Source organism: Zeugodacus cucurbitae, chromosome 3 (assembly GCF_028554725.1).
Source record: "Zeugodacus cucurbitae isolate PBARC_wt_2022May chromosome 3, idZeuCucr1.2, whole genome shotgun sequence".
NCBI lineage: Eukaryota > Metazoa > Arthropoda > Insecta > Diptera > Tephritidae > Zeugodacus > Zeugodacus cucurbitae.
Genome location: NC_071668.1, coordinates 77,763,800 through 77,789,307, shown reverse-complemented (window position 1 = coordinate 77,789,307; position 25,508 = coordinate 77,763,800). Strand labels below are relative to the sequence as shown.

The following is a 25,508-nucleotide window of genomic DNA, read 5'->3' as shown; positions in this document are numbered from 1 at the left end:
TTAAAATTTATTATTTTTTATTTATAAATTTTTAATCGTCACAACAACAATAAGTTTTAATCACAAGCATTAACCTACAAATACAAATAGAGAGCTGCGCATGTGTGGAAGTATATGAAAGCCAACCGCTGTGTTGCGCAATCAATCTGCGTCTGTGTTTGTGCTCAAGAAGTGTTATTAATAATTCCTTCGCAGTCGACTACATCCGCATATGTGGCGTGAAATCGTCGCCACAGACCAAATAACTATGTGGCAAGTGGTAAACAGAGCAGCTTTTTAGTCAGCATTCGATTTGACCTTGAACGGCCACGATGACTTAGAACAACTATGGCGCTCTAATTGCACTTGATATTTGCTCCGATACCGATTTAATAAATATGCGTGCGTTTGTAAGCAAATAAGTGTAATTATGTGTGTTTGTATGTAGAGTCTGGTCTGGTCTAGTCTGTTTGGCTTGTACCAGTCGCCAGCGAGTTATGAGTCAACAAGCTGGTGTTCTTGCTAAGAATACTCTCAGTGCCCGAGCAGTCGAGTTCAAAAATAGTCATTAATTTTATTACAAGTAGCTTGAGTGTTCGTTGCATGACATTTAGTTTTTCGTAGTACAGGCAATAAGATACGTACTTTATGTATTTGTTTAGAAAGTAGTTTTCGTACTTTGCGGTTGCGATTGAGATTCAGATTGCTTGTTCCATGATTAGATTGGCTGTAATTTTAATTTGTTTGTATGGAAATGTCTAGATTTATTATTAGAGAGATATTACTTTGATTGGCTTATGTTAATAAATTGCTTATTAAAAGAATATTGAGTTTGAGTTTTTGTTGATTGCTTTGGAGTTGTACCAACGTGGCCTTGAAGTTAATATCAAAAGTGATATTGCGTTAAATTTTCGGTAGCTCACTGAATCTTCGTATTATTAGCGCAATGGAGTATTTATTTTCTTCTAAATGCATTTTGATAGTAATTTTGCTTGACCGCAGTTTTTGTTGTTCTTTAAAATGTCATAAAAAATATTTAAATTTGATGAACATTCTGGGCATAATGGTTAGATCTTTTTAGTTGCAAGAAGTGGAATTGCTGAAATTTATAAAATCTCATCAGATTTATTAAGATCTTATGTTTACTCGGAAATTACTTGGATTACTTATTGAAAGCAGAATTATAAGGGGACGTCTTTAATGAAAGCCTGTAAAATAGGAAATCGTGAACTCAAGTTGAAGACTCATGAATGAAGTTTATGGTTTCTGGATAGCAGTAAAATAATGGTGTAATTAATATTATTTTTTTCCGCATACATCTGTCTGTAAATCTCTCACTCAGTGCATTTAGTAAAGCTAGCAAATTTGTGCTTTCATAAGTGAAAGCTTCAAGCTTTCGTTAAAGCTTTTGTGCAGATGGTTTCGAAGTGTGAATTTAAAGTGTATAACATTATTCGAAAGCCATTATTATTATGAACTATAATATTTAAAATAAAAATATCGTGAAAATTTTATATTAAATGGCCTTTTTTATTTCCACTTGTCTTTACTGAAATTACCAATAATTCTTTGTGATATCTTTGAGAGCATAATATTTTAATATAAATAACTGAATATTTATTATTTAACTCGAATAAACTCTCAAATATAATCTTCAATATTATTTCAGTCATTTCGGAAAGTTTTAAGAGAGCAAATTTTATTTGGGTTTTGGATTTGTGTTTCAATATTAGTTTGATATTTAAGATATGGGATTTTTTATTGTTGAATTATCGAAGTTCGCTTCAACCTTTAATAGGATTGTCTTATTTATTGGTTTCAATTCAATTTCTAATAACCTCCTTGTAAGCCTCTACATTAAGATTAATATCACTAGTAGAGATTCTCAGTAGCTAACTTTTTCATCACGATCCCCAACCTCAATTGAATTCAAGCGAATTGTATTCCATACAAAAAACGTGTTTAACTATTTTTCTTACGAATTTTTATTATTCAAAAAATCATTTCGTCTTAACACATATTTACACATTTACAAAATACATACATAGTGTACATATATAAAATTAATTTATACACATACAATAAAGATAGAAAGTGTGAGAGATAGAAAGAGATGTTCATTACAAATACGAAACGAAATATTTCCGAATTTCGAAATAATTGATGATGATTGCGGCAAAATGACAAGTGACAAAGTTAAAATTAAAATACCGTTATTTAATTTGTTGTTACTTGTTTTTGCATTTGATGAGAAGAATACACTAAATGTTTGCTAATATACACACATATATATGTAAGCAAGTGGCATGAGTAGTAGTAATAATGATAGCGCTAAAGGCTAATTGGCAAATTTTGAACAAAATGCTGTTGAGTGCAGTGCCTCGTTGTAGGCGCTGCAATGAACGCATTCTTTTTCAAGTGGGTTTCAATTTTGGATGTGTCTACTGACAACCGTCGACACAACTGTACCGTTTATATCATTTCAAATCGGTTTCTGTCAATATAAGCAGCCAGTTATGTGTTGTCCTAGACAAGCAGTTCTCTTTGCTTTTTTAAATAATTTACAAAAGTTGTAAATACTTAAAACTAAGTGGCTAAGGGTTTACATATACATTGTTAGCAATGCGAGATTTTCAGTGGCCGAGGTGAAGTGCTCTTGTGGGGGAGGATGAGTATTTTTATTTTGAGTGACCGTGTGTGTTCTATTCATATTGCGCTAGTTAAGTTAATGTCAACTCGAATCCTTCGTTTCGGTATTTCTCTCGGCCACATCGTGAATGTCTTCGCGTTTGTGTATTTATGCTTGTAGTTGTTGTTCATCATTACAGTTACTTGAAATCCAGTGAATTATTCGTGGCAGTTGATTGCTTGCTTTTCGTTTTACTACTCGTTTTGTTCGTAATGTTCTTCTGCTTTCTTACTAAATTTTCCGAAGTCGTATTGCTAGCGACTTCCTTCTCCACATAATTTCATAATTATAACTAAAATTCATTCAATTAATTCCGCCTTCAATGCTGAAATCATATACACAGTAATCGTAGAAGTAGCCGCTCGCTGAAGCTCCGCAGGATCGCTTACTTCTTTTTATGTGCGTAACCATGACCGTGGCTAATGGACGAGTAGCCGTAGCCGCCGCTGGATGAGAAGCCGTGTCCACCATAGCCGCCATCATATCCACCATAACCACTGCCGCCGCTGATAGCAATGGCGGGTCCATGTTCGACCACCGTGTGTCCGGCAACGACTGGCACGGGTACGGGTACGGCAACGGGTTTCTGAACATGCACTGGCACTGGGCGTGTCACGTGCACTGGGTAGGGACGGTCGATGGCCACCTTGACGGGCACTGGCACTGGACGGTCAACAGTGTAGGGTACATGCTTTTCGACGGTGTAGGGTTGTGGTACGTCGACAGGTACTTTGACGGTGTAGGGACGATCTACAGGCACGGGGTAGGGTCTGTCGACGCGCACTGGCACCTCAACCTTGACTTGTTTCTCCACTACAACTGGGTAGGGTTTCTCGACGGGCACTGGGTATGGTCGGGGTACTGCAACTGGTACTGGACGATCGACTGGCACATGTACGGGTACTTGAACGTGTTTGATGACTTCGTAGGGCTGTGGCACTGGCACTTGAACCTTAACGGGCACTTGGACATGCTTGATCACTTCGTAGGGTTGTGGTACAGGTACTTTGACGGGCACTTGCACATGCTTGATCACTTCGTAGGGTTGTGGCACGGGCACCTTGACTGGGTAGGGGCGATCTACTGGCACAGGTACTTTAACTTCGACACGCTTCTCGACGGTGTAGGGTTGTGGCACATGGATGGGCACCTTGACGTACTCCTTGACTGAAACCGGTACTTTGCGTATCACTTCGTAGGGCTGTGGCACAGGTACTTTCACCTCAACGGGCACATGTTTCTCATGCACAACTGGATAAGGACGGTCGACGGTCACTGGCACCGGAATGCCCTTGGTGACGGTGATGGTCTTGTGTACATCGGCGGTTTTGCTAATGAGGAATGGATGGTGAGCAACACCAGCCGACGCATAACCGGTGTGTCCATAAGAGACGGCGGGAGCAGAGTGACCAGTCGCAATGCCATAACCATGTCCGTAATCGACGCTACCATGGCCGATATAGCCGAGATCGAGTCCGGAGTGGCCATAGCCGTAGCCAAGCTCAAGCAGACCGCGCTTGTCGAGCTTCTTCTCGAGTGGCACTTTCTTGCCCGAAACCGAGCTAGCTGCGGCCTCAACGGTGGCCTTCTTGGCAGTGGTGTCGCCAGCATAGGCGGTGGCCACCAGCAGAGCGGCGAAACAGATCTGAAAAGGTGCATAATAGTTAGTTTATTCTAATATACTTGATTGTCAATAAATAATTACTTGAAAAATACAAGACTTGAAATAATCTGACTTCTAGTGTGTTGGAACTCGTTACTTTGCTCTTTTGTTCAAATAAAAAGGCCTACAACAATTATGAGTACTTGACAATGCATGTTAATTTAGTTTTATAGCAACAACTGTGTGCTTGTTACAAAAACAAAAGAAACATTACGCAAAGTGGTAAACAACGCCAGTGTTGCATTTCGATTTTCATAACATTTCTATCAATCAATCGCTGCTTAAAGCCATCTGTCGTACGTGTTTGACATTAATAAACGAAATTAGTCGAAAGAAAAAAGGCGCGATTATTTCATAGCCACAATGGAACGCCAATTTGAGCAATCGGCAAGCGAAAGTGTCAGCGCGCAATGACCAGCGGTGCACATGAATGGCAATTGGTGAAATTGCTTTTGACACTCGTCGATAAATGCTAATAAAATTATATAACATCAAAATAATTGGGTGGGCACATAACGGTGCAGTGCAGTTAAAGCGCCTTATTAAGCATTAATTAAAATGAGCGGACAAAAAGCAGAACGCCTTTGAATTTGTGTCACCTGCGGGCCTCAACAAAGTAGGCCTCTACTATTTGGTGTACATATGAAAAAAGTTCCGCAAGGCGTTAATTTCAAACAAAAATGCCTATGTGCAATTACGACTAATTAGTCGCTGTATAGCTGGCGAAAAAAGGCGGACCGCTAACTGATTAACGGTTTGATTGTTAACTTCGAAAAAATATGGTTTGTTGCATTAGAAAATACTTGTTAGTCAACACTTCCTTGGCGTTTAATTGGTTTTATTTATTTACTTTGATTACTTTTGGCCATGCTTGAGCGCTCATATACACGATGCATTGCAAATAATATGGCATAACGGTAGTGGTTGTATGCCGTGCGGAAAACCAGCAAACAAACGAAAACATGATGAACCTACAAGCTTCAAAGATATGAATGAGTAAGCCTTTAGTTACAGTTATAAGTTGCTTCGCTTCTATTTTCAAGCGCTTCTCTTGTATTTTTACCGTTTCTTTATTTTGTTTGTGTGCTGAGAGCATTTTCATTTTGCATGCACATTTGCACTGTGGCCATTAGCGATTTTATGACTCTTTTATGGCCTGTTTGTTTTACAATGTGTCTGCTGTTGCTGTTTTATTTTTTATTTCTTCAGCCAACTGATTTCAGTTTCTTGCTGTTTTGCGGTGTTTGAAATAACCGGCCATTGTTTATGTTCAGTTAAACTCGTATGTCAAGAAGTGCTTTGACAATGGCGCGGAAATGTGGCAATTTCGCAAAGTGCTTACTGCCAAATTTATCGCCGCATATTACTTAAAGAGACCGACCGCTTTTGACTGCTGTGAGATGGCCATAAATCTAATGAACTAATGGCTAATAAATCTTAAGATTGCACACATTGATGTTGTTGGCAGAAACTTTTTGGGAAATCAGGTGTGTAGAGTAGGTCAGTGTTTGATTTGAAATGACTTTGAAATTGCGGGCTCTAATTGGTGGAAACATTTAAGTTTGAGTTCGAATTATTAAGTATTTTTAAAAAATACATGAAATCCGATCTGAGTTAATTTGAAAAGTTATTCTAGAAATAATTTAGTTTTCTATAATTACAGTCTATAAAATTCTAACTAAAATGAGATTATAATATTCTTATATGAAAAATTATTTCAAAAAAATTATTATAAGAAAAAAATTATATTTTAATGAAGGAAACCATTTTTCTTAATTGAATTGAATTTAAATTACTACCTATAGTATCCTTTTCTATTTAATATAGCTTTAATATTAGATTACAAATTTAGTTAGTCAATTAAAATAAAATTCTTCTAAAAAGTGTTTCAAAAAAATTAAAATTCAAGAATTCAAAATTACAAATTTAGTTAATCAAATTAAAAAAAAAAAAATTAAGAAAAATTTAACAATTTGTTGTTTTTTTTTGAGAATTTTAGAAAGAGTTAATTTAAAAAAAAAAATATTAAATGAAACCAATTTTAATAAATCCTATTTTTTTGCGAATTAAAAAAAAATATGTTTTTTTCAAAAAATAAATATTTCACAATTTTTCAAAACCAGCGTTTGTACTTACAAATAATTTCATCTTGAGCGTTCCTTCTCAGTCAACAGCAAAATTAATCACAAAATACCGCCAAAGCACAGCTACGATGACACTGCAAATATTAAACAGAATTTGTAATTACTCAAAGCGGCTTCACTGAATTTAAAAAACATTTTTCAAAAACACGTTCAAAATATTTGAATTACGAAATACAGCGTTTTTGAAATTCTTGACTTCGTTATTTCTGGCCACTAAACACTTACATTCACAGCACTTGCACTAGACCACTTCAAAACCCAAATGCAAAATAATACAGACAAAATTTGAATTCGAATTAAATTATATAAAACTAAAGCAGAATTATTTGTAGAATCGCTACGATTCCAAAGTTTTGACTGGATGCTGCTGTTGGCCAGCTGCTGGCTTATATACCGCGGCACATATTTTCAAAATAAAAATTCCAACTCGCAAAAGTTAGCGCTGAGCCACCGAAAGAGCCAAAGCCATGGCAATGTTACGCAGTGCCGCACAGCAGCGCTGCCGGCGTCGATGCGCCGCCAATGAAATCGAAATCGCATGCGGGCGAGTCGCCGTCGTGCTGCGTGAGTGTGCGCGCGCTCAGCGAGCTTTCGCGATTACAAAATCGCAGCACGCAGCAAGAGCCAGCAGACGGCCTCTAACGAAAGTGAGAGTGCCTTGAGTTTTGAGCGGCGCGATTCAGCTGGCTGGCTGGTTGGCTGCTCGCTTCAGTGCTCGGCGAGTTCGTTGCTGCAGTCTTTTGATTTGCTGCGCTCAGTGCGACGGTGCTTGGCGAGTGAGCAAAGAGCTTTTCTGTTGCGTTTGTAATGGTGCGACTGCCGGTCGAAGCGTTGTGCCTGTGTTGGTAATGTGCGATAGTGTAAGTTTGCCGGTTAAATTTGCTTCAATAGCATTTTGTACTGAAGTTTTAGTGCGGAATCAATAGTTACGTTAAAATTATATAATTTCCTTTTAGCTGTCAAAGTTATTTCATAAAATAATGAAAAAGCATTTCAGTTTCAAAAAAATCATAAAAAATATTTTGATGATATTCGAAAAGTTGCCGTGCTCACCAATACATTGGAAAAATTAAGAAATTTGTCAGTGTGCGTGCCTTGCGGTCGTCAGCAGTGGGCTCTTCACTTAGTCCACGCATACAAGCTCATCTTTGGTTACTCATACCATCAAACTTGTATTTTTGGCTGTGTTGGAATTATTAAAATTTTATAACAATTTTTGGGTTTTTTTTTATTTTGAAATTTTTTAATTTTTTTTCCAATATTTTTAGCAACCATAGATTCAACTTGTATAGCAGCAACTCTTTGTACAAAATTTCCGCAATATTTCTAGGTAATTCATAATTATAATAACATTATGCATGTAACGGGTTAATTATGGCTGAAATTAGTAAAGAAGGAAGAATTTTTGCAAATATTCGTTCATAACGTTCAATGTGGCTGGGATTATGGAAATAATTAGCTATTTAATCAGATAATTAGCTCAAACTGGAGAAATTCTATGGGTATTTTTCAAATATGGTACATTATGGATCTACTCATCAATGGAACTTATAAATTTTTAATGAAAGGAGTTTCCTTAGACTTTCTTTCGAGTTTTCCATGAAGCCATAACTTTTTCGGAACTGGTCATTTTGACTTTATTCATACTCAGGTTGGGTTGCCATTTCATAATGAAGAGACTTACTCCTGCTGCTAAAAGTGGTCGAAAATTGCGCCTCATGGCTGGAATTTATCCGAGCCAGCTGCGGTGGTCTCTTGCTTGAATTCATTGTAAAACATAATGGCAAATCATTTATCTTTATAATAAAGCTAAATTCAGGACCATAACATTAGTTTATAAGGTAGGTAGGTAGGTAGGTAGGAGTGCTGCCCTGTTATAGCTCGGGCTCAATTAGCACTATCTGTGCCATTTTGATGCCACTAGTCGTTGACCTTTTTATTTGCTATCAAGTTCAAGCTTCTCGTTCAAACCATTTTGTGGTTTCGATGAAGCTATTAATATCCGTTATGATTTTTGTAGACATCCATTCGAGGTTTGATACTTGATGGATTCCCAGTGCTCTGTGTAGGATCTGCGATAGGGCTGGACATTCACAGAAAAGGTGGAAACTTGTTTCCTTATTCCCTGTTAGTTCGCGGCTTCGGCATATGTTATTGTAGGACATACCCATTTTCGACGCATGTTCTCCAAATTCGTTGCCGAAAATGTTCCTGTGGCCGGGAACACAGATCAAGTCTAGGATGAGCTTGTATTCTAGCGACTTCAGTGCCTTCTTGCAATTTAGGACAATTCTTGAATTAGTCATGGGCGACGACAATGCCAGGAGAGCCGCTTGGCTATCCGTGTATATTGTTGCTTTATGTATTCTCTCATAGCTTTCCAATAGAGCTTCGCAGGCCCTCTCTATGCCTAGTACTTCCGCTTGGAAGATAATAAAGAGAGAAATGTCTAGATCATCGTGCCTACACCGCAGTCCATTTTGGACCCGTCGGTATAGACTGAGATGGTATCTTCCTCCCCTATTCTTCCCCTTCTCCATTCTCGTCTACAGGGAAGTTACTATTGAAATCCAGCTTTGGGAGAATATAGTCTGATTTATAGACTTGTTTACTGAGTTGGTTTAGAATATCAATATGTCCATCGTTCTTCTGATTCTGGTTAGTTTATAAGAGTTTTATATCTTCTTGAAAACTACATGTCTTTACAAGCACCCGTTAGATGGCAACCCTACTTCAAAGTATGATAAACATCTCCATTTTGAGCGTTTTTATTTAGAAATCGTTGGAGTATCCATCCTTTGTTATTGTTTTATTGATCGGCTTAGAGTAGATTCAATTTAAACAATTTTTATTAATTTTTTTATAAGCCCTACAAGCCTTCAGATGTATTTTCATAAATACTGGCAAAAAGGGTCAATCATTTGTTTATTATTTGCATCAAATATGCCTACATGTCGTTACCCAGATTTTTATTAAAGTTTATTACACCTTCTCATAACCATTAGCATTAATTACTGAGCTTCCAGAAGAGCGTTTGACACAAATTGTGTTATTTGCCGCTACCGAAGCAGCTCCGGTTTTCGGTACGTAAATTAAAAAAAATAAAAAATTATTGCACGGGCAATGTACAGTTTTTATTTTATTTATTTTTTTAATTTTTTGAAACTGGTTCTTTTATATGGGCGTGAAAAAACCCGCGACGACGTGCGAGAATGTCACTACCCTTAAAATGAATTTTGAATAATTTGTTTAATTTTTGCACAGAATACAATAAGTGGTCCGGTTGGTGACATGCACAATTTGTTGCTCTATGGTAGTGAACTCGCATTCAGGTGTCAATGTGCCACACTTCTGCTTTGCCTGGGATATCACGTAGGGCATAAATTAATATTTGATGGTTTTAGCGTTTATCCTTATTGATTTGAGCTCGTGCTGGCTTTATGGGTTTTTTAAATTATCAAACGCAGGCCTTTGATGTGCTAGTGCAACAGGCATAATTTATGGTTTAATTAGGCATTATGACAATTGAATAAGTTTAAATGAGAAACTACGCCATAAAATTGGAATCGGTTGAAAGTTGAAGTTGTTGTGCTGTTAAATTGGTTCGGCTTTTTACTTTAGAATAGTCAGCGATTAAGATGGATGATATATGTAGTTAGTGTCATCAGGAATAGTTTCTGAGTGAAATACTTTAAAATAGGTAGCTCTAGATATCTCTTATAAGGTATATAACATAAAATTAACATTTCGAAATGGTTTTCAAAAACCAAAACCTTTCGAAAATAGATAGCTCTAGATAAAAATACAATATCGAAATAAAAATTCTCTTATGCCAAATACGAAAATTCCTTTCACATGGTTTTCAAAATGGTTTCCAAAATTACTCAATCAACTTTCAGATGAGTCGACGAGCCGCAATTAGTACCAGCCTATCTACTTTACTGCGCATATCAAATTTCACAGTAATTATATATTTTTAAGTGCGATTACCTCAACGTTGCACTCAAAAATTTGATACCGTTAGACAAATCCACGCAGCATTTCACTTTCCAGCCATTCACCTGTAGATTCTTAAACAATCGACACACTCACAGCAGTCCGCAATTGTGCGCAGCTAAGCTGTAATCAGAAGTTGTTGTTGTTGCAATGCTCCGTTGCACATGAAGCTAACTGCAAAGCCCGATCTTCGCATGCATTTACAGTTATAAAGTCATTTTCTATGCTGGCGCACATTCGCACGCTCAACGAGGGATCATTCTGCCGCGCTGAGGTAAACAAATAGCCGCGCATGTGCAACAATTACTTCTAGTCCACAGCGTGTTGACGGTGGTGCAGTGTGCGGGCAGTTGGCTGGTAAACGCTTAAAAAGATTCGGTCAAAAGTTGCGAGCCATTACTCATGCTCGACTCCAAAAGTTTTTTGTTTGTGACATGCATTGAACCCAAACCTCAAATGTGGCTTGTATGCCGCTGTTTGATGGCGATATTGTTACGATTTTTTTCATTTTTGCCTATATTGTTGCTGTTGTAGTGTTTGTGCTGCTTGCGGTTCTACATTTGCACTTGCAGACATAAATTCAGAGCAGCGCCATTCAAGCTCACCCAACAAACGGACTGCGAACCACTTGCTTGATGTGGCATGAACGCCAGCGCGTTGCCTGTTGCTGCATTCACTTGCTGCGCTGTAATTGATATTTTTTTGGCTCTTGGTGAGATATCGCGTTTTAATTCTTCTGTTAAGTCACCATTGTTGCGCAGCTTAATCCAAAAACAAACAACAAAAACAAAAAGCACAAAAATGTGACACTTTTTCTTACGATTCGTTCCCGAAAGTCGCTTACTTAGCCTCAAACACGTACGCGCGCACACCGTGTGTCGCCGGCAACATGGCGTGGCGTATACGTTACATTTTTATTTTCGGTTTTATTTTCCAATTTTTCCCGTTTAACCGCGTTTAGTGCACTCTAAATCACACATGCCTCGCTGTTTATTTATTGTCCATTGCCCGGAGCGGCTATTGCGCTTGCATTTCGACTCGGCATTTGTCGTTGATCGAAAACAAAAACAAAAACAAAAACAAATGTAACGCCTGTGGGGCTGCTTGCTGCCTCTGAGTTGGCCTACATTTCATATTAAATGGATCTGACCGCTTTTCCGGCAGTTTTGGTACAGTTTAGTGTAACGGCTTTTTATGATTGTGCGCGTATCCATTATTTATGCGCATATAAATTGTAGAGTGGCGATCTCCCGCTTATGCAAACATTCGCTGGAGCATAATGAAGCACTTTTTATCCTCATCCTGGTGGGTTATTAAAATCGAAATTTTCTTATATGTTAATTTTCATTATTTATTGCTGTTCATTAGAATGTCATTATGCTAATGAATGCGGGTAAAGTGGGCAGTGGATATTTTTACTTTTATATAATGTAGCATTAAATAATTGAACCTCGTCAATTAGAGTCCAACCTATTAGTTCGCAAAGTATTATTTTGTTTCTAAAATCAACGCGGAAAAAATATTTTTGAAATAATTATCTAATTTTGAAATCTATAGAGAAATGTTGATAAAATACCTGAAAGTAACCTATAACTAACCTATAGGAAGAACTTACTAATAGTGGTTAAAAAGTGGCGCTTTCCACAATATTTATACTAAAAATATCAAGCTTTTTCTAGACAATAAAAATCGGTGTATTATTTGTCTTATTTATTTAAGAATATATCAATCATTATTCAAGAACAGAATGCTCCTGACCTCTGCTTTCAGTCATACCGCATGCGTTCTTAACATAATTATCACATAGTCAAGGCATTCCAAAGACAAACGTGGAATGATCCTCGACAATTGACAGGCAATGCCAGGTCTTGATGAATATATCCAGTAGCTTCATCTGAAAATAAACAAAGAACTATCTTCATTGTAATCACTCAATTAAACATGGCTTGCCTCTTAAGTTACAGTGCATTTAATTAAGGCGGCTTTTGTGACTTTCTTGTGGTCGATTGCTAAACATAATACAATGCTTAACCAATCGCTTGACAATATTTTGTATTCTATGCGGTCGCAACAACACAAGCCATCGACGGTCACAACTGGCATATTGAATGACTACTAGAAATTCTATTATTATTATTATTAATTAGAATTATTATTATTAATTAGCGCTAGTCACAAGGCCTATCAACTATAAATGGTAAGCTTTTTGCGCAAATATTTGTAGCGATTGCCTCGAACTAGCCAACGATTACACAATTGTCATTGCATGTTTTCTTGTAGTTCGGCCGCATCCAACCCACCGCCAGCTGCTTGCTACCGTCTATCTAGCTTGTCTTTCGGTTGACCGTACTTTAGCTGGCCATTAGCCTTCTAGGCGTTCATTGTACATTTGGTTTTGGCGATCCTATTTGCTCGCTCACTGGCAGTCCATCCATAGTTGGATGTCATTGCTTATTGGTGCTGCATGCGGTTAACATGTTAGTGTGTTGTTCTTGTGTTAATGTAAATTTTGTGGTGGTGACATTAAATAGCCATTAAAAGGTTTCAATTATGTTTGATAAGTTTAATGGAGCTTTAAGTAATTCTAAATGGCAGGGATTTAGGCTCAAATTAAACGAAATTTTAAGCTTTCTCAATCTTAATTTTTAAGTAGAGAAACATTCGAGATGTTTGTGTGTTTTAAGCTCGATAACTACTTATATGATAGGTATTCAGTACGTTTACAAAACTACAACAATATACAGCAATTTCTTAAATGCCAGGTCTGAACCACAAACCATATTTCCAAACTCTCCTTAATACTTGATTTAAGTATTTTTATACTAACTTGCATTACTTTCTTCAGCATTTATAAGATTTTTTAGAACTATTTCAAAGCCATAATTGTTTTGTATTTACAAAACAACTCTTATATGAATGTCTTTATGCAATTGTAAATGTAATTAAATTAATTTAAATCCCGCTTCAGACCGGATCTGTGTTGTGCACTTTTCTCTGAATTGCTGCGTGTAAATAAAGTAATTACTGGCGTACAAATTAAAACGGATCTAGTGCAAAACATTCCATTGCTGTAACTACTACAAGCTATTTTTGTTTGCATTCTAATTTTTTTTAGTAATTACACTAGTTTTTGCGAAAATGCGTACGAAAATGCTCAAGGAATTTGCAATCGTTTGGCAAAAAATTAAAATTGTTGTTTTTTTTTAATTTATACTAAGTGAGGCGATAACTGATTCGTTGTTATTGGGAATTCGATACAAAACAGTTGAAATCAATATATTTAGATACTTTATATAAGCTTTGTTTCATATGCAAGCCTTGATGTTAATTTATATTCAATTTGTACAGAATTTTGAAAAAGTTTTTGCAAACTTTATATAAAATAGTGGCTTGTAACTCTTGTCAATGAATGAATGTAATGAACGTTACAATAATTGACTTTTGAATTGATACAAAACATTTAAAATGACTTGTTTTGATTATTTCACACTGTAATTATTGTTGAGTTCATTTGGGTAGCCTTTTCACATAGGAGCTAATTGATCAATTAACCGGTCTCTTCTCGATTAAAACGCTGAATAAGATCGATTGACCATACAAAATAAAAAGCCGAGTAGACGGCAGTGTGAAGGGCAAAAAATGGTTTCCGAGTCAAAATTTTAATTGATCAATTAATTTGGCTGTGTGAAAAGGCTATAAGACAAGTGCAAATTTAATCAAATCAAATGCTTGATTTTGCGCTTTAAACTGCTTATTAAAGTGTAATTTGTGTATCAAATGAGTTTATTGTATATATTTATACATTATAAATGCATTTAAAATTATTTCAGTTTAATCAACTAAATTATAAAAACCGTGAAAATCTTTCATTATGTGATTAAATAGATTTGAAAGCTATGCATGTATAAATAATTCAGCTAAATTAAGTATAAATCACTAGTATTTAGTTATTATAATTCAAATCAGTTGAATTTCAATGACTGTACGAACGACAGCTGAAAATATGCCTACTTTAAGCTAACGACGAGGCTGTTCATTCAAATTATGTGAACAAAACAAACAGAAGGCAGTGCATTCCAGTAATACCAATGAAAATAATATGAACGCTAATATTTTTCATTCAATTAATAAAAGACGAGGTGAATAGTTAAATGGAAAAAAGAAGAAAAAATTGGTAGAAGTAACGAAAATCGAAAAACCATCATCTTCATCAATAATAATAAGGCAAAAGTTCAAGAACAATTGTGGTATCTCTATTCTCTTACGGACCCGCAGATGTTAAGCTAAATATTTGAGCATCAATTTAAGCTTCTTCGTTAGAAATCATCTAACTTCTTCTGCCTTTTGACAGCTAAACACGAAGTAAAAAGGATTTGTATATAATAAGATAACATAAGCGATACTGCAATGTTTATATATAGTAGGTAGGTCGGTAGATAGGTAAAGTCGATGTCTCACCACGCACTTAGGCCTTTTGGAGGCCCATTGTGACTAATTTATGTACAGTAACATTCATCCAAAGTGTAGCTAAGCAATTTTTAGCGATGCCTTGTAGATTTTATCGCACATCACATCACAAGTCCTCAAATCTGTTAGTAATATTTGAATCACGCCTCCTAAATGGCTATCAACATGTAATTTTTATGTTAGAAGCGGCGATGAGTGCCAACACTTTGCACAGCCATACCCTCTCTCCGCAGCGCATTACGCTTTTCACTCAAAGTGCCTGGAAGGCTTTTCAAAATCCATAAATGTAAATATTTATATTTGGAACGGCGCCTATGCTTGACTAACTGTAACTAAGTAACTGTTTTTTTGTATTGTTTGCGGTTTTTGCCACCAATTTATTCTTGTTAACAATTTACGCTATTAATTGCCGTTATAAGGCAGCTCGCCAAGCGTCAAGCACTCGTATTGCATTCAAACTCGTTTTTCCTATTGCTCACCGGAGACGTAAACATTTTGCAATTATTTCTGTTATTTTATGAATTTCTGTGCGATTTTTTCGGTTTTTCTTTTTTTTTTTTGAATTTTTCGCACGCTAACACGGTCCCAGAGTTGCACTTACGAAAGACATTATGCGACGCTGCACATTGCTGCTGGTGAAAAGCCGCAGATTTTGCAATGAAACTGTAACACGCCATGGAAAAATTTCTACGGCGGCAAATAATTAAATAACCAACAGGAAAATAAGTGGAGTAATGCAGTAGAAAGAAACTGGGGGATGTTTGAGTGAGCGCAAGAAGCGAATTTAGTAAGATATTAGGAAGGATATTCTAGAAAATATTATTTTACTCTGGATTCTTGGCAATCTTCATGATGAATTATAGATAAAGTCATCAATACCTGGCAAGTAAAGAGTCCGATGTGAGACTGGGGTAAAAAAACCCTTATTGGATGTACTCGTAATTAGTACAGCGAGTGAAATAAAATCAATAAAAAAACAAAAATATAAAAAAATAGTAAAAAATTTCCTTTCTAAATTCGTCAATAAACCACCACCACCAGAAAAGTGTTGCCTTTCCCAGCACCGCTGAATACTTTACTATGTCAGTATCAATTAAAGCACCACCTCGTTTGCTTTATGGTTCGGCAATAAAAATCAAAGGATTGCCAAATCGAACCACATTCTCAACGATATCGACCGCTCAGCACCCGTAGTCATGGTGAGCAACATAAAAATAGATCTTGCGCCATTCGATACAAAATTTTATGGCAATTTTTAATTTCTTTTCCACACACGCACGCGAACATACAGTCAAGTGGAAAAAATAATAAATGTGAAAAAATCGGCGCAATTAAATAAGACAAAACGAAATTGCTGCCAAGCGCTGGGCGGACAACAGTTCAATCAAATTGAAGAAATGTAAGCCGCTGTACGAAACGAATTGAAACAAAGTGGCAACAAGAATTGTAAACATTTTCGTAATGGTCAACTGGTGCGCTGGAGCGCATTCAACAAGCGGCGGAGTGATGGTGTGCCGGCTGGAGACAACCAACGAGCGAGCGAGTGAGTGAGCGCCTTCGTGCGTGTGCTAATTTCGCAACTTTTAATTTGAGTCATTTGAGAAACGGCAGCAAAATGTGTTATTATAGAAGAGCAAATGTCTGCTGCGGGAGGGGCAGGCTGCGGCAATCTCGTATATAATTGTTGACAGCACTGCCTTCGAATGTTGTAGTACCCCACCAGCGCAAATGGCAGCGATAAAGAATCGGCAGTTGCCAGCAGCTTCCGACTGCCATTTCGGTGATTTGTACCAAATATGTGATGGCAAACATTTAATGTCGATTTGTACAAGATGTTGGGGCGCACAGGAGCCACAAACCGACGCGTCAGCGCATGTGAGTGCCAGAGTGCTGGCTGGCTGGTTGACTGACTGACATAGCGACAGGCAGTCTGCTTAACCAGCGCACAAACAGTGTCATTCCGATGGCGGACAGCCATTTGACAACTCGACAGACAGACACACTTCGCTTTTGCTACTCGCTATAACAGAAAAAATACCGCCAGCCGCCTCCTTGGATTGAGCAATTGGCTTTGGCAAGCAGCCTGTAGTTATTTGCTCCAAATTCGCATTTTACCTGCCATCATCATAACCATCGCGCACTCGCCGGCCACTTGCTGCCGTCGTTTGGTCAAATGTGGCAGCTGCCACAGTCTCAGCTGGTCTCTGCCACTTTGGTTGCGTCTTTAGTCTCCAACCAGCCAAGTAATATTTGCCAGTTGCCAATGCAATTGTGCCTAACTAGAAGTGTAGCAACTAACCGAATTGTGATGCCGTCCGATATGAGTGAGTGAGTGGCGGCGGCTGGCGATTGGCGGTTAGCGGAGGCAATAATTTACGGTGATTATTGCACTTAACGGATTGCAAATTATGGTGCGTTATGTGAGCGGTGATTGGAAATATTTGTGCTGTAGTTTGTTCAAACTATTTTAACTACATACTTAAGTACACAGAAATGTGTAAATGACACGAAGAGCAGGTGTGAGACTATGTTGATGATGTGACGAATTTTTGTGTGTCAATATGTAGTTCGGTTACGTTGCTGAAAAAGGACCTTTTGTGTGTGCAGCAGGTTAGTTACTTTAAGGCACACACGTAACACGTAACATGTAACATAGAAGAGAACTGGATTGAAACAAATACTATTTTTTCTATTTATTAATAAGCCAGAAGATGCGATCAAGTTGCTATTCCTGTTAAGTATTTGTAGAAATGATATTATTGGAAAAAAACAACGAAGAGATTGACATATTCAAAATATTTTTACATATTTGTACCCGATTTTTTTTCTTTCTTTCCTTCTTTCCTTCTAAACAAGTATAAATTGTAAGGCGTATTGTTGTCTGTATCTTGATTATATTTCATTGTGAGCAGCAACGCTCTAACTATGCTGATTTATTTAGTCAAACATGTGCCTAAATGGCTACCCGCGGCTTTTAGGTATGTAGTAGAATCCATCAGCCTTTACAAAAATTTTTCTAGTAAATCTAATATATAAAATTCTCGTGTCACGGTGTACGTTATTGAACTCCTCGGAAACCGCTCCACCGATTTTCGTGAATCTTAGCCTGCATATCGGCTAGGGTGGAGAATCGGACAACATCTACTTTTCATCCTCCTAAAGGTTAAGGGTGGTCCACACCTAAATTTTTTAACTTTCCGCGAAGAAAATTAAAAATTTTCTAAAATCGGGAAGTTATTGGTTGTTGAAGTTCAAACCGATCTGGCTAATTTTAGTCTTGAAATATTCGTGGAAGGCCAGAAAAAGATTAGAAAGTTAGTAAATATGGAGAAATTGCGAGGAAGATAATAATAAGAGAATTTTATTCGAGTTGACAAGAAAAATATAAAAAGAGAAAACAAAAAAATAATATTTTGAAGGTTGCCATTGTTGCTTTGTTAAAATATTTTTGTTATTGTGCAATTGTATGAGGTTGTCTCGATAGCCTAAAACAATTTGCAAAAAATAAGGAAAGGCTAAGTTCACGTCCAACCGAACATTTTACACTCTCGCAATTTATTGATGTAATTTTATTAAGATAAAACACAATATGACCTATATATTCGGCATAACGTTAATTTGTGGTAAAGAATCGCCAATTAACAACTAACATATGAGTGTTTTTGCAACAATATCAAATTGCGATTGTAGAAGCAGTTGGAAATGGTAGGGTCGCAGTTGACACCTCGATGGATTAATAGCATTTCTAACAGATTTCTGTCACTTCATTGACTTGAAAGAGAAGTTTTCCTGACATGAAACCTCAATATGATAACCATAAATGACTGATTGAATGACCTATATTGGTGGTAAAAAAACAAAGATATCGATGATCTTAATGCGACAATTTAGAATTTCGGTCCAGGAGAGTTGACACAGCTACAAACCAGGATGACGTAGTAAATTATCCCAAACTATTTAAAACTGCCTGTACTATCACCACTCACTTTGCAATTAAAAGTAGTGTGAGTTGAAATCGATCTCGAGTAATCAATATCGTCGCCGAAGCCAAGATTGGACCAACTTAATTACCTTATACCTTATGCACAACAACGTGTGGCCGGGTCTGCTAGTATTGTATAAATATTTTGTGGAAAAAAATGAAATTCGCTTCATTAAAGAGGGTATGCCTATATTACTGAAAAAACAAAAATAAGTGTTTTAGTTAAGACAGAAAAAATAAAAATTATAATTTTCGCAGACATTTTTCCAATAAAAATTTATGTATCTCGAATACCTGTGCAAAATTTCATCAAGATCGGTTGAGTAGTTTTCGAGAATATTTGAAAACCGACTTTGAAAGCACGGTACATTCTTTCACAAGCTTTCTCAGAATATTTACAGAAAACGCGTCCGTCGTGGATTATGAGTGATATTATATTTCAAAAATATTCTCCAATAAATTTTATATTGTTCAGTAAATCTCACAACATTTCTACTCCCAACTTTCCATAAAAATGTGCAAAAATTTTTTAAATATTTTTGGCTAAGATTTAAACGTATATAACTTATTTTTAAGCATACAGAGGAAGTAATACAGTTAACATTTTCTGCTATTGAACTGAAAAAATATATTTTTTTTTCACACGATATATATTTATTGCTATCGATTTTACTTAAAATTACTGCTACTATGAATATAAAAATAAATAAAACTTAAATACTGTGGATACTGCGGATTATCTGCAAATTACTAAATTGAAGTTACCCAGCTTCCTTTTTTCCAATCATGCCGTAGTTTTCCCACAGCCAATTAAATCGTGCCGATATGCGGCTGTGACCTTGAACGTTGCGCTTAATTTGAATTTTGTGTCATTCAGTCATGATGATGGATTTAGTGAAATCACGCGCCAACAGCAAATACTCGTAAATTATGAGCCATTTTTCCGGCAGCGACATGAACGCTTTTGTTGCTTTCAAGTGCGCTTGGTGGTTGATTGCTGTCAAAGTAGTGAAAAATATTATAGTGGGTAACTTAGAGTAGTTTGTAACCATTAGACTAAACAGAATGGCGGCAAAAATAAAATAAAATTTAAAATGAAATGAAATTTTATATTGAACCAAATGTGGCTTTTATGGATTTTTTTTTAAATTCTATTCATTAAAAAAACATACAACAAAATCATGTCAATAAAGGAGACAATAAATAAATAAAAACGGTAAATTGCACGCCAAAACTGTGTCTTTAATTGTTATGCAAAAGGATTTAAAGCGTTGTGAGCTGGCAAACAAAAGGCAGCATTCGAAATCAATTGTTGCATGCCTCCCAAGTCAAGTCAGGCCGCGGTCGCGCAGCGATAACCTCAACCAGCCATGCCAAGAGTGGAAAATCAAGCATAAAAAACAACAATGTATTAAGCGCATAAAGGTACAACAACAGCAACAACTCCAAACATGCACCTTAGTCTCAGCAGTCACGGTTTGGCTTCTGCGTTGGCGTACGCCGCTGCTAATAGCCACCATCATCGCTATGTCTGTGGCTTTGTTGGTGTAATTGCGCGCTGATTCATTGCTTCGACGGCTGCTCAACTGGCTGTGACTTCAAAGGTTGTTGCCTCTCGCTTGTTTTCGTCGATTTGTCAGCATGTTAAACTCGTTGTTTGCACTCCACTGTGTGTTGTTGTTGCATGCTGATTACAGACCATCTGACCGTTCCGCCAAATGCAGGGCACTGTGGCAGTGGGTTTGCATGCCATGTTATGCACTTCGTGTCGTACGTTTGATTTATAAGGCGTGATTGTGAGCGGTGAGCGAGCGCTTAGGAAAACACAAAGCGCAAACAGGATAGTGACGGAAAACGAAAAAAGGAAAATAAAAAATTGAAATTAATGTATGGAAATTTTATTGCTCGCCAAGCAAAAGCGTAGTGGCTTTTGGAAATTTATGGCTAAATAAAAATGGTGTAAACAAAATGCAGTTTCACAAAAACACTTTTCATGCAACAAACACTCTTGAGAAGGAAACCTGTTAAAGTTAGTTGAAAGCAGGATTTGAACTCACAACGAGTAATCACTTAACCACAACGCCCACAAACAACTTAATCACAGTACTTCTTTTTAGTCTTCAAATGTGCAACATTTTCTTAGTCATGCGGCACGTACGTATGTGGCAACTAATGAGGCCTAGTTAAATTTAAATATTAACCAATTTCTAATTCTAATAAGAACCGCGAGCGCCATTGAACGAGCTTCAATATTCAAATTGCTTTCAAATTGCTGCGCAAGCCAACTGCGCGCTCTGCGCCGTCGGAGTTTGTGCCTTAAGTCTTTTGTTTAGCGCGAAATTGCCATAATTGGCGTTAAAAACGGTAAGTTAACCAGCGTCAATTAAGCGCAACGTGACCATCACAGTAAGGCACCCCATGCAACGCCCACCGCTAACACCCCAGTAGCGTTTGACCGCACAGCAACAACAACAACAATCGACATTTGCAGCCTTCGACATGCCAAACGCTTTAATGGAAATGTCAGGTTGCAACGAAACTTAACTGAACCGCATGTGTGTGTGTGTGCATTGAAAACGAGCGCGTAATTTGTTAATCAACAATAATTACCATTGATTATGGCTAATTTCGCTTTCGCGGAGTCCCCAGTGGGCATGGTCGCCTTTAAGCAGCGCCGCCAAAGCGCAGTAATCCATAAATACCCACTCATTGCTGCCCCGTTTGTTATGGCTCATTATTCAGCTGGTAATGATTTGTGGATATTGCAAAATGTAACGAATTCCGTGTAGCTCTAGAACTGTATCCGGCATTGAGTCGCTGTGAAATCAGCGTCAGACTCACTGCCTGTCTGTTTGTGTGTGTGTGGCAGCAGCAGAACAGCGCCGTGTTGTGTTTGTGCTTTAGTTTCGATTTAATTGGTTTGTTTTTGCATGCAACCGATTATGCAATTTTTATGCGCTGCAATGGCGTTTTGAGGACAAATTGTCGATCATTAACATTTTGATGGTGCCAATAATTCTATAATTTAGAGTTGCCAATGCTGTTGCGGCTATAAAAAGCATGAAGTATGTCGTAAATAGCTGCTAACAAATTATATTTTAGTGCTTTGGGTAAACATAAAGTCACGGGAGCTTATATAAAACGGTACTTAATTTGATACTCTGTTTGATATTTACTTACAAAAGCACTTCCATAAATGACTTTAGTTTAATTTGACAACTAATTCAGTCACAATTGACAAGTTTGTAATATAATTGTGAAAAGTTTTGTGAAAAAATAGGAATTGTAGGGAAAACAGAGCTTTATTTTGGAAAAAAAGCTTCCATAAATCGGTAAGAGCTTTCAGATTACTATGAAGTTGGTTATTTACTTATGGAATGCCATTTTTTTACTTCAAAATAAAAATTTTATTAAAAAAATCTACCCAAATCTTCTCGCCTTTTACATTATTAGCAAGTCTTATCCTATTCGGATGACTCTAAGCATTATTATCGTTGAATATATCTTGAGCTGTATGTTGATATTGTTTCCTGAAATCGTTTTTTTTTTTTACTTCTGGTAACAGTGACCACTTTAAATATAAAGAAATTAAAAAAAAAATTACAGAAAGATATTAAGGTTAAAATATTCATATCTAAATCAGATATAAAAGATGCGAAGCAATGAAACGACAACGCATTCAGCAGCCCCACAATTTTCCGTTTATCGATTGACTGATCTCAAATTGACAAATATAATGCTTTGAATTGTTCTGAACCACTGTTTCTGTAAATCAATTTGGAACTTAAATACCGCGTTATTAGCTAGCTTTTGCCAAAGAATACTTGAAAACTAAGGCAAATCGGAACTGATTGTTGATAACAGCACCAGCGCCATCTGTCGCTTTAAAATTTTTATTCACGGTATTTCTGCAGTGTCTCTGGAGATTTTCGTTGACAAAATCGGTAAATAAGTATTAGGGTCTGTATAGAAATTGTCAAAATATAAATCCAGTAAATAGAAAACAATTTTAATAACTTTTTTGTGAGGTTTGTAAACACTTGAATGCGTGTTCTGCTAAGGGCTCTGGAACTGTGAAAATTTAAGGGGCACACCTAGTGTAATGGCCTAAAAGAAAAGGTGATTTTTGGGAATTTTTATTAAAAAAACTACTTTATCAATTATTTCAAAATTTTAAGAATATATTTATACATGTTTCAAGAATGTACAGTGAATTTTTTGAAGAAAAAAATTAAACATTTTTTAAATTATAGTCAATCTCCAACGGCGCGAAAAAAGATCCTTCACTGCTGCAGTGATTCCGGCTTTCTCCGTGGATGAAATCTTAAAAAAAAAAATTCTCGTTAAACTAGATAATATTGTCTGTACAATGACCAACGATAAAAAAAAATCAAAAATTGACAATATGGCGGCTTTAAAAAAAAAATAATCGAATTTTACCCAAAATTTTGGTCGTTTTTGGCCTGCCAAAATTCGATTTTTTGATCAGATCAAAAATCGATAGGTCATTGTACGGTGAACTATATATAGAACATGTAAAAAAAAAATCGATAGTGATCGGATCATCTGTTTTTGAGTAATCACTGCAGCAAATTCGGAAAATGCTGTTTCGAGAAAAACGCGTTTAAAGATAAAATGATCGTATTCACTGTTACCGAGCGGCTGCTCTTTAAATTGCTCTAACTCAAAAACTATTGGAGATATCGATTTGAAATTTTAATATGCTATTTTAAAGGTGATTGATTTTTTTTGAAATTTCACACTAGGTGTGCCCCTTAACAAAATTTGGTACATATGCTGCTTCAATGCTTCAAAAACCTTCCATATATTCAAACATAAATTCATTATATTTTTTCTAAACACTTCAATATTATTAGCTTTATGAAATCAGAGTAAATATTCACGATTATGAAAATGTTAAAAATGAAACATATTAACAAATTTCCAACAAAATTGCTAATAAAACTTTTAATGATTTTGCCAAGTGGCCTTGCGCTCAGTTTTCAAAACACTAGCGAAGTATTTCAATTTCATATTTAGTCATAAGTAATTTAAGTAGTTAATTAAATTAACTGTTATTGCACATGTGATGCTACGTTCGCCGCTCAGCCGCACAAATGCTTGATTACATACATAAGTACGTGTTTAGCGAGCTATGCGGTTGCGTCGCACTCAATTGATTATTAGATTGGACGTGCGGTAGTAAACTATTGCATTGAGCGCGTAAATTATCAAAAGCTTTATATTCAGCTAAGCTATACTCTACTTTATGTTAGCATTGACATTTTTCATAGATTTAAATGCATATTTTTTGAGATTGTTGTATACAAAATTATTAGTTTTTTTGAAATGTCAACATATTTTAGATTACTGCAATACAAACCCTTACTTAACTTCTCCTTATATTTTAGCTGCTTATTTAAAAACCAAATTCATTCTTACTTTCAGATACTATGTCTCGACAATTCTACAGTTCCAAATATACCGTGGCATGTGTCGCGTGAGCGGTCAGTATGTACCCGGTGATCCGCGTAAGCCTTTGCATCGCTGCGATGTGTACCGCCACCCGGAAGCAGGGAACTTACTGAAGTAAGTGAAATTCTTCTAATTCTATGTTCTATCTTTAATATAAGATTCGCAATAATCAAAAATTATTTTATAATTACCTCCTTACAGAAGTATAATGGCTAAAGGCGCCTCACAGCAGTGGCAGGAGGTGCTTGAGGAGACGCTCGGCGAAGGTCGTCTGGATGGCACGGCGCTGCGTGAGTACTTCGCGCCGCTCGAGGAATGGCTGCGCCTGGAGTCGCTGCGCACAAATGAGTTTGTCGGCTGGAATTACGACGGTGAATACTGCAAGCGCAGCATTGAGACGGCGAATCTACAAGTCACTGGTGGTTACTACAATGCGGCCACTTCGGTCGTTTGCGTGCAATTGCCAATGCTGTTGTTGTTGGCTTGGGCATTGCTCTTCATGTGGCGCAGCATCTGAAGAAAATTAAACTTTCGAAGTTTAATGAAGAAGTGTGGATTTCTACTATTTTATGTTTATGGTTATATATGTATATTTATTACTTTTGTACATGCTTAATGTTGCTTAAGCGCAAAGTTAACGCTTATGGAGTTTTGTTATAAATAAAAAATATTGTAAAATTTGAAATTGGAATATTTATTTTCCGTTTATAGCTTTATTTACAAAATTTGTTTTATTTAATTTATTAATTGAGTGCTGTAAGCCAGCTTATGATTCATTTTTTTTTTAATTTTTGAATAAATAATTTGTCCTCAACACGCTGGCAAGTTCAAAAGAACTACCCACAAAAAATAAAATATATGTAATATTATATAAACGCGCACAAGCAGCGACGCCTAATGACCTGCGTGTACGCATGACTTTTTTCCAAACTAACTCTGTGCCACAAGCGCAAAAAAACGCCAATTCAACGCCATTGGGTTTCATATACGCACAGGTGGTCCCATTGGCTTTATTTCGCACTGACCGACCGACCGACACAAACACACACATCAAAACGCGTGCACAGATTGACTCTGGGCCAGCGCTGTGGCGTCATGCCGCCTACCGCTTAG

General features: G+C 36.7%; 2 protein-coding genes across 3 annotated transcripts in view; one reads left to right on the top strand and one right to left on the bottom strand.

The window, feature by feature from the left end:
- The window catches only part of Ance_5 (angiotensin-converting enzyme), a 104,711-nt gene extending 79,650 nt beyond the window's left edge, over positions 1–25,061 (top strand). For both annotated transcript variants that reach the window (XM_029039740.2, XM_029039739.2), the window contains exons 9-10: positions 24,369–24,509; positions 24,597–25,061. In XM_029039740.2, the coding sequence (XP_028895573.2) occupies positions 24,369–24,509; positions 24,597–24,912 (457 nt within the window). In that variant the 3' untranslated portion in view covers positions 24,913–25,061. The remainder of the gene's footprint in view (positions 1–24,368; positions 24,510–24,596) is intronic.
- Positions 2,299–6,861, bottom strand: LOC105211462 (BCL-6 corepressor-like protein 1). The gene is made up of 3 exons (XM_011182881.3): positions 6,701–6,861; positions 6,468–6,549; positions 2,299–4,313 (listed from the first exon to the last, which is right to left on the bottom strand). The coding sequence occupies exons 2-3, from the start codon at positions 6,477–6,479 to the stop codon at positions 3,054–3,056; spliced, it is 1,272 nt and encodes a 423-aa protein (XP_011181183.1). The 5' UTR covers positions 6,480–6,549; positions 6,701–6,861; the 3' UTR covers positions 2,299–3,053.
- Positions 25,062–25,508: the final 447 nt, after the last annotated feature.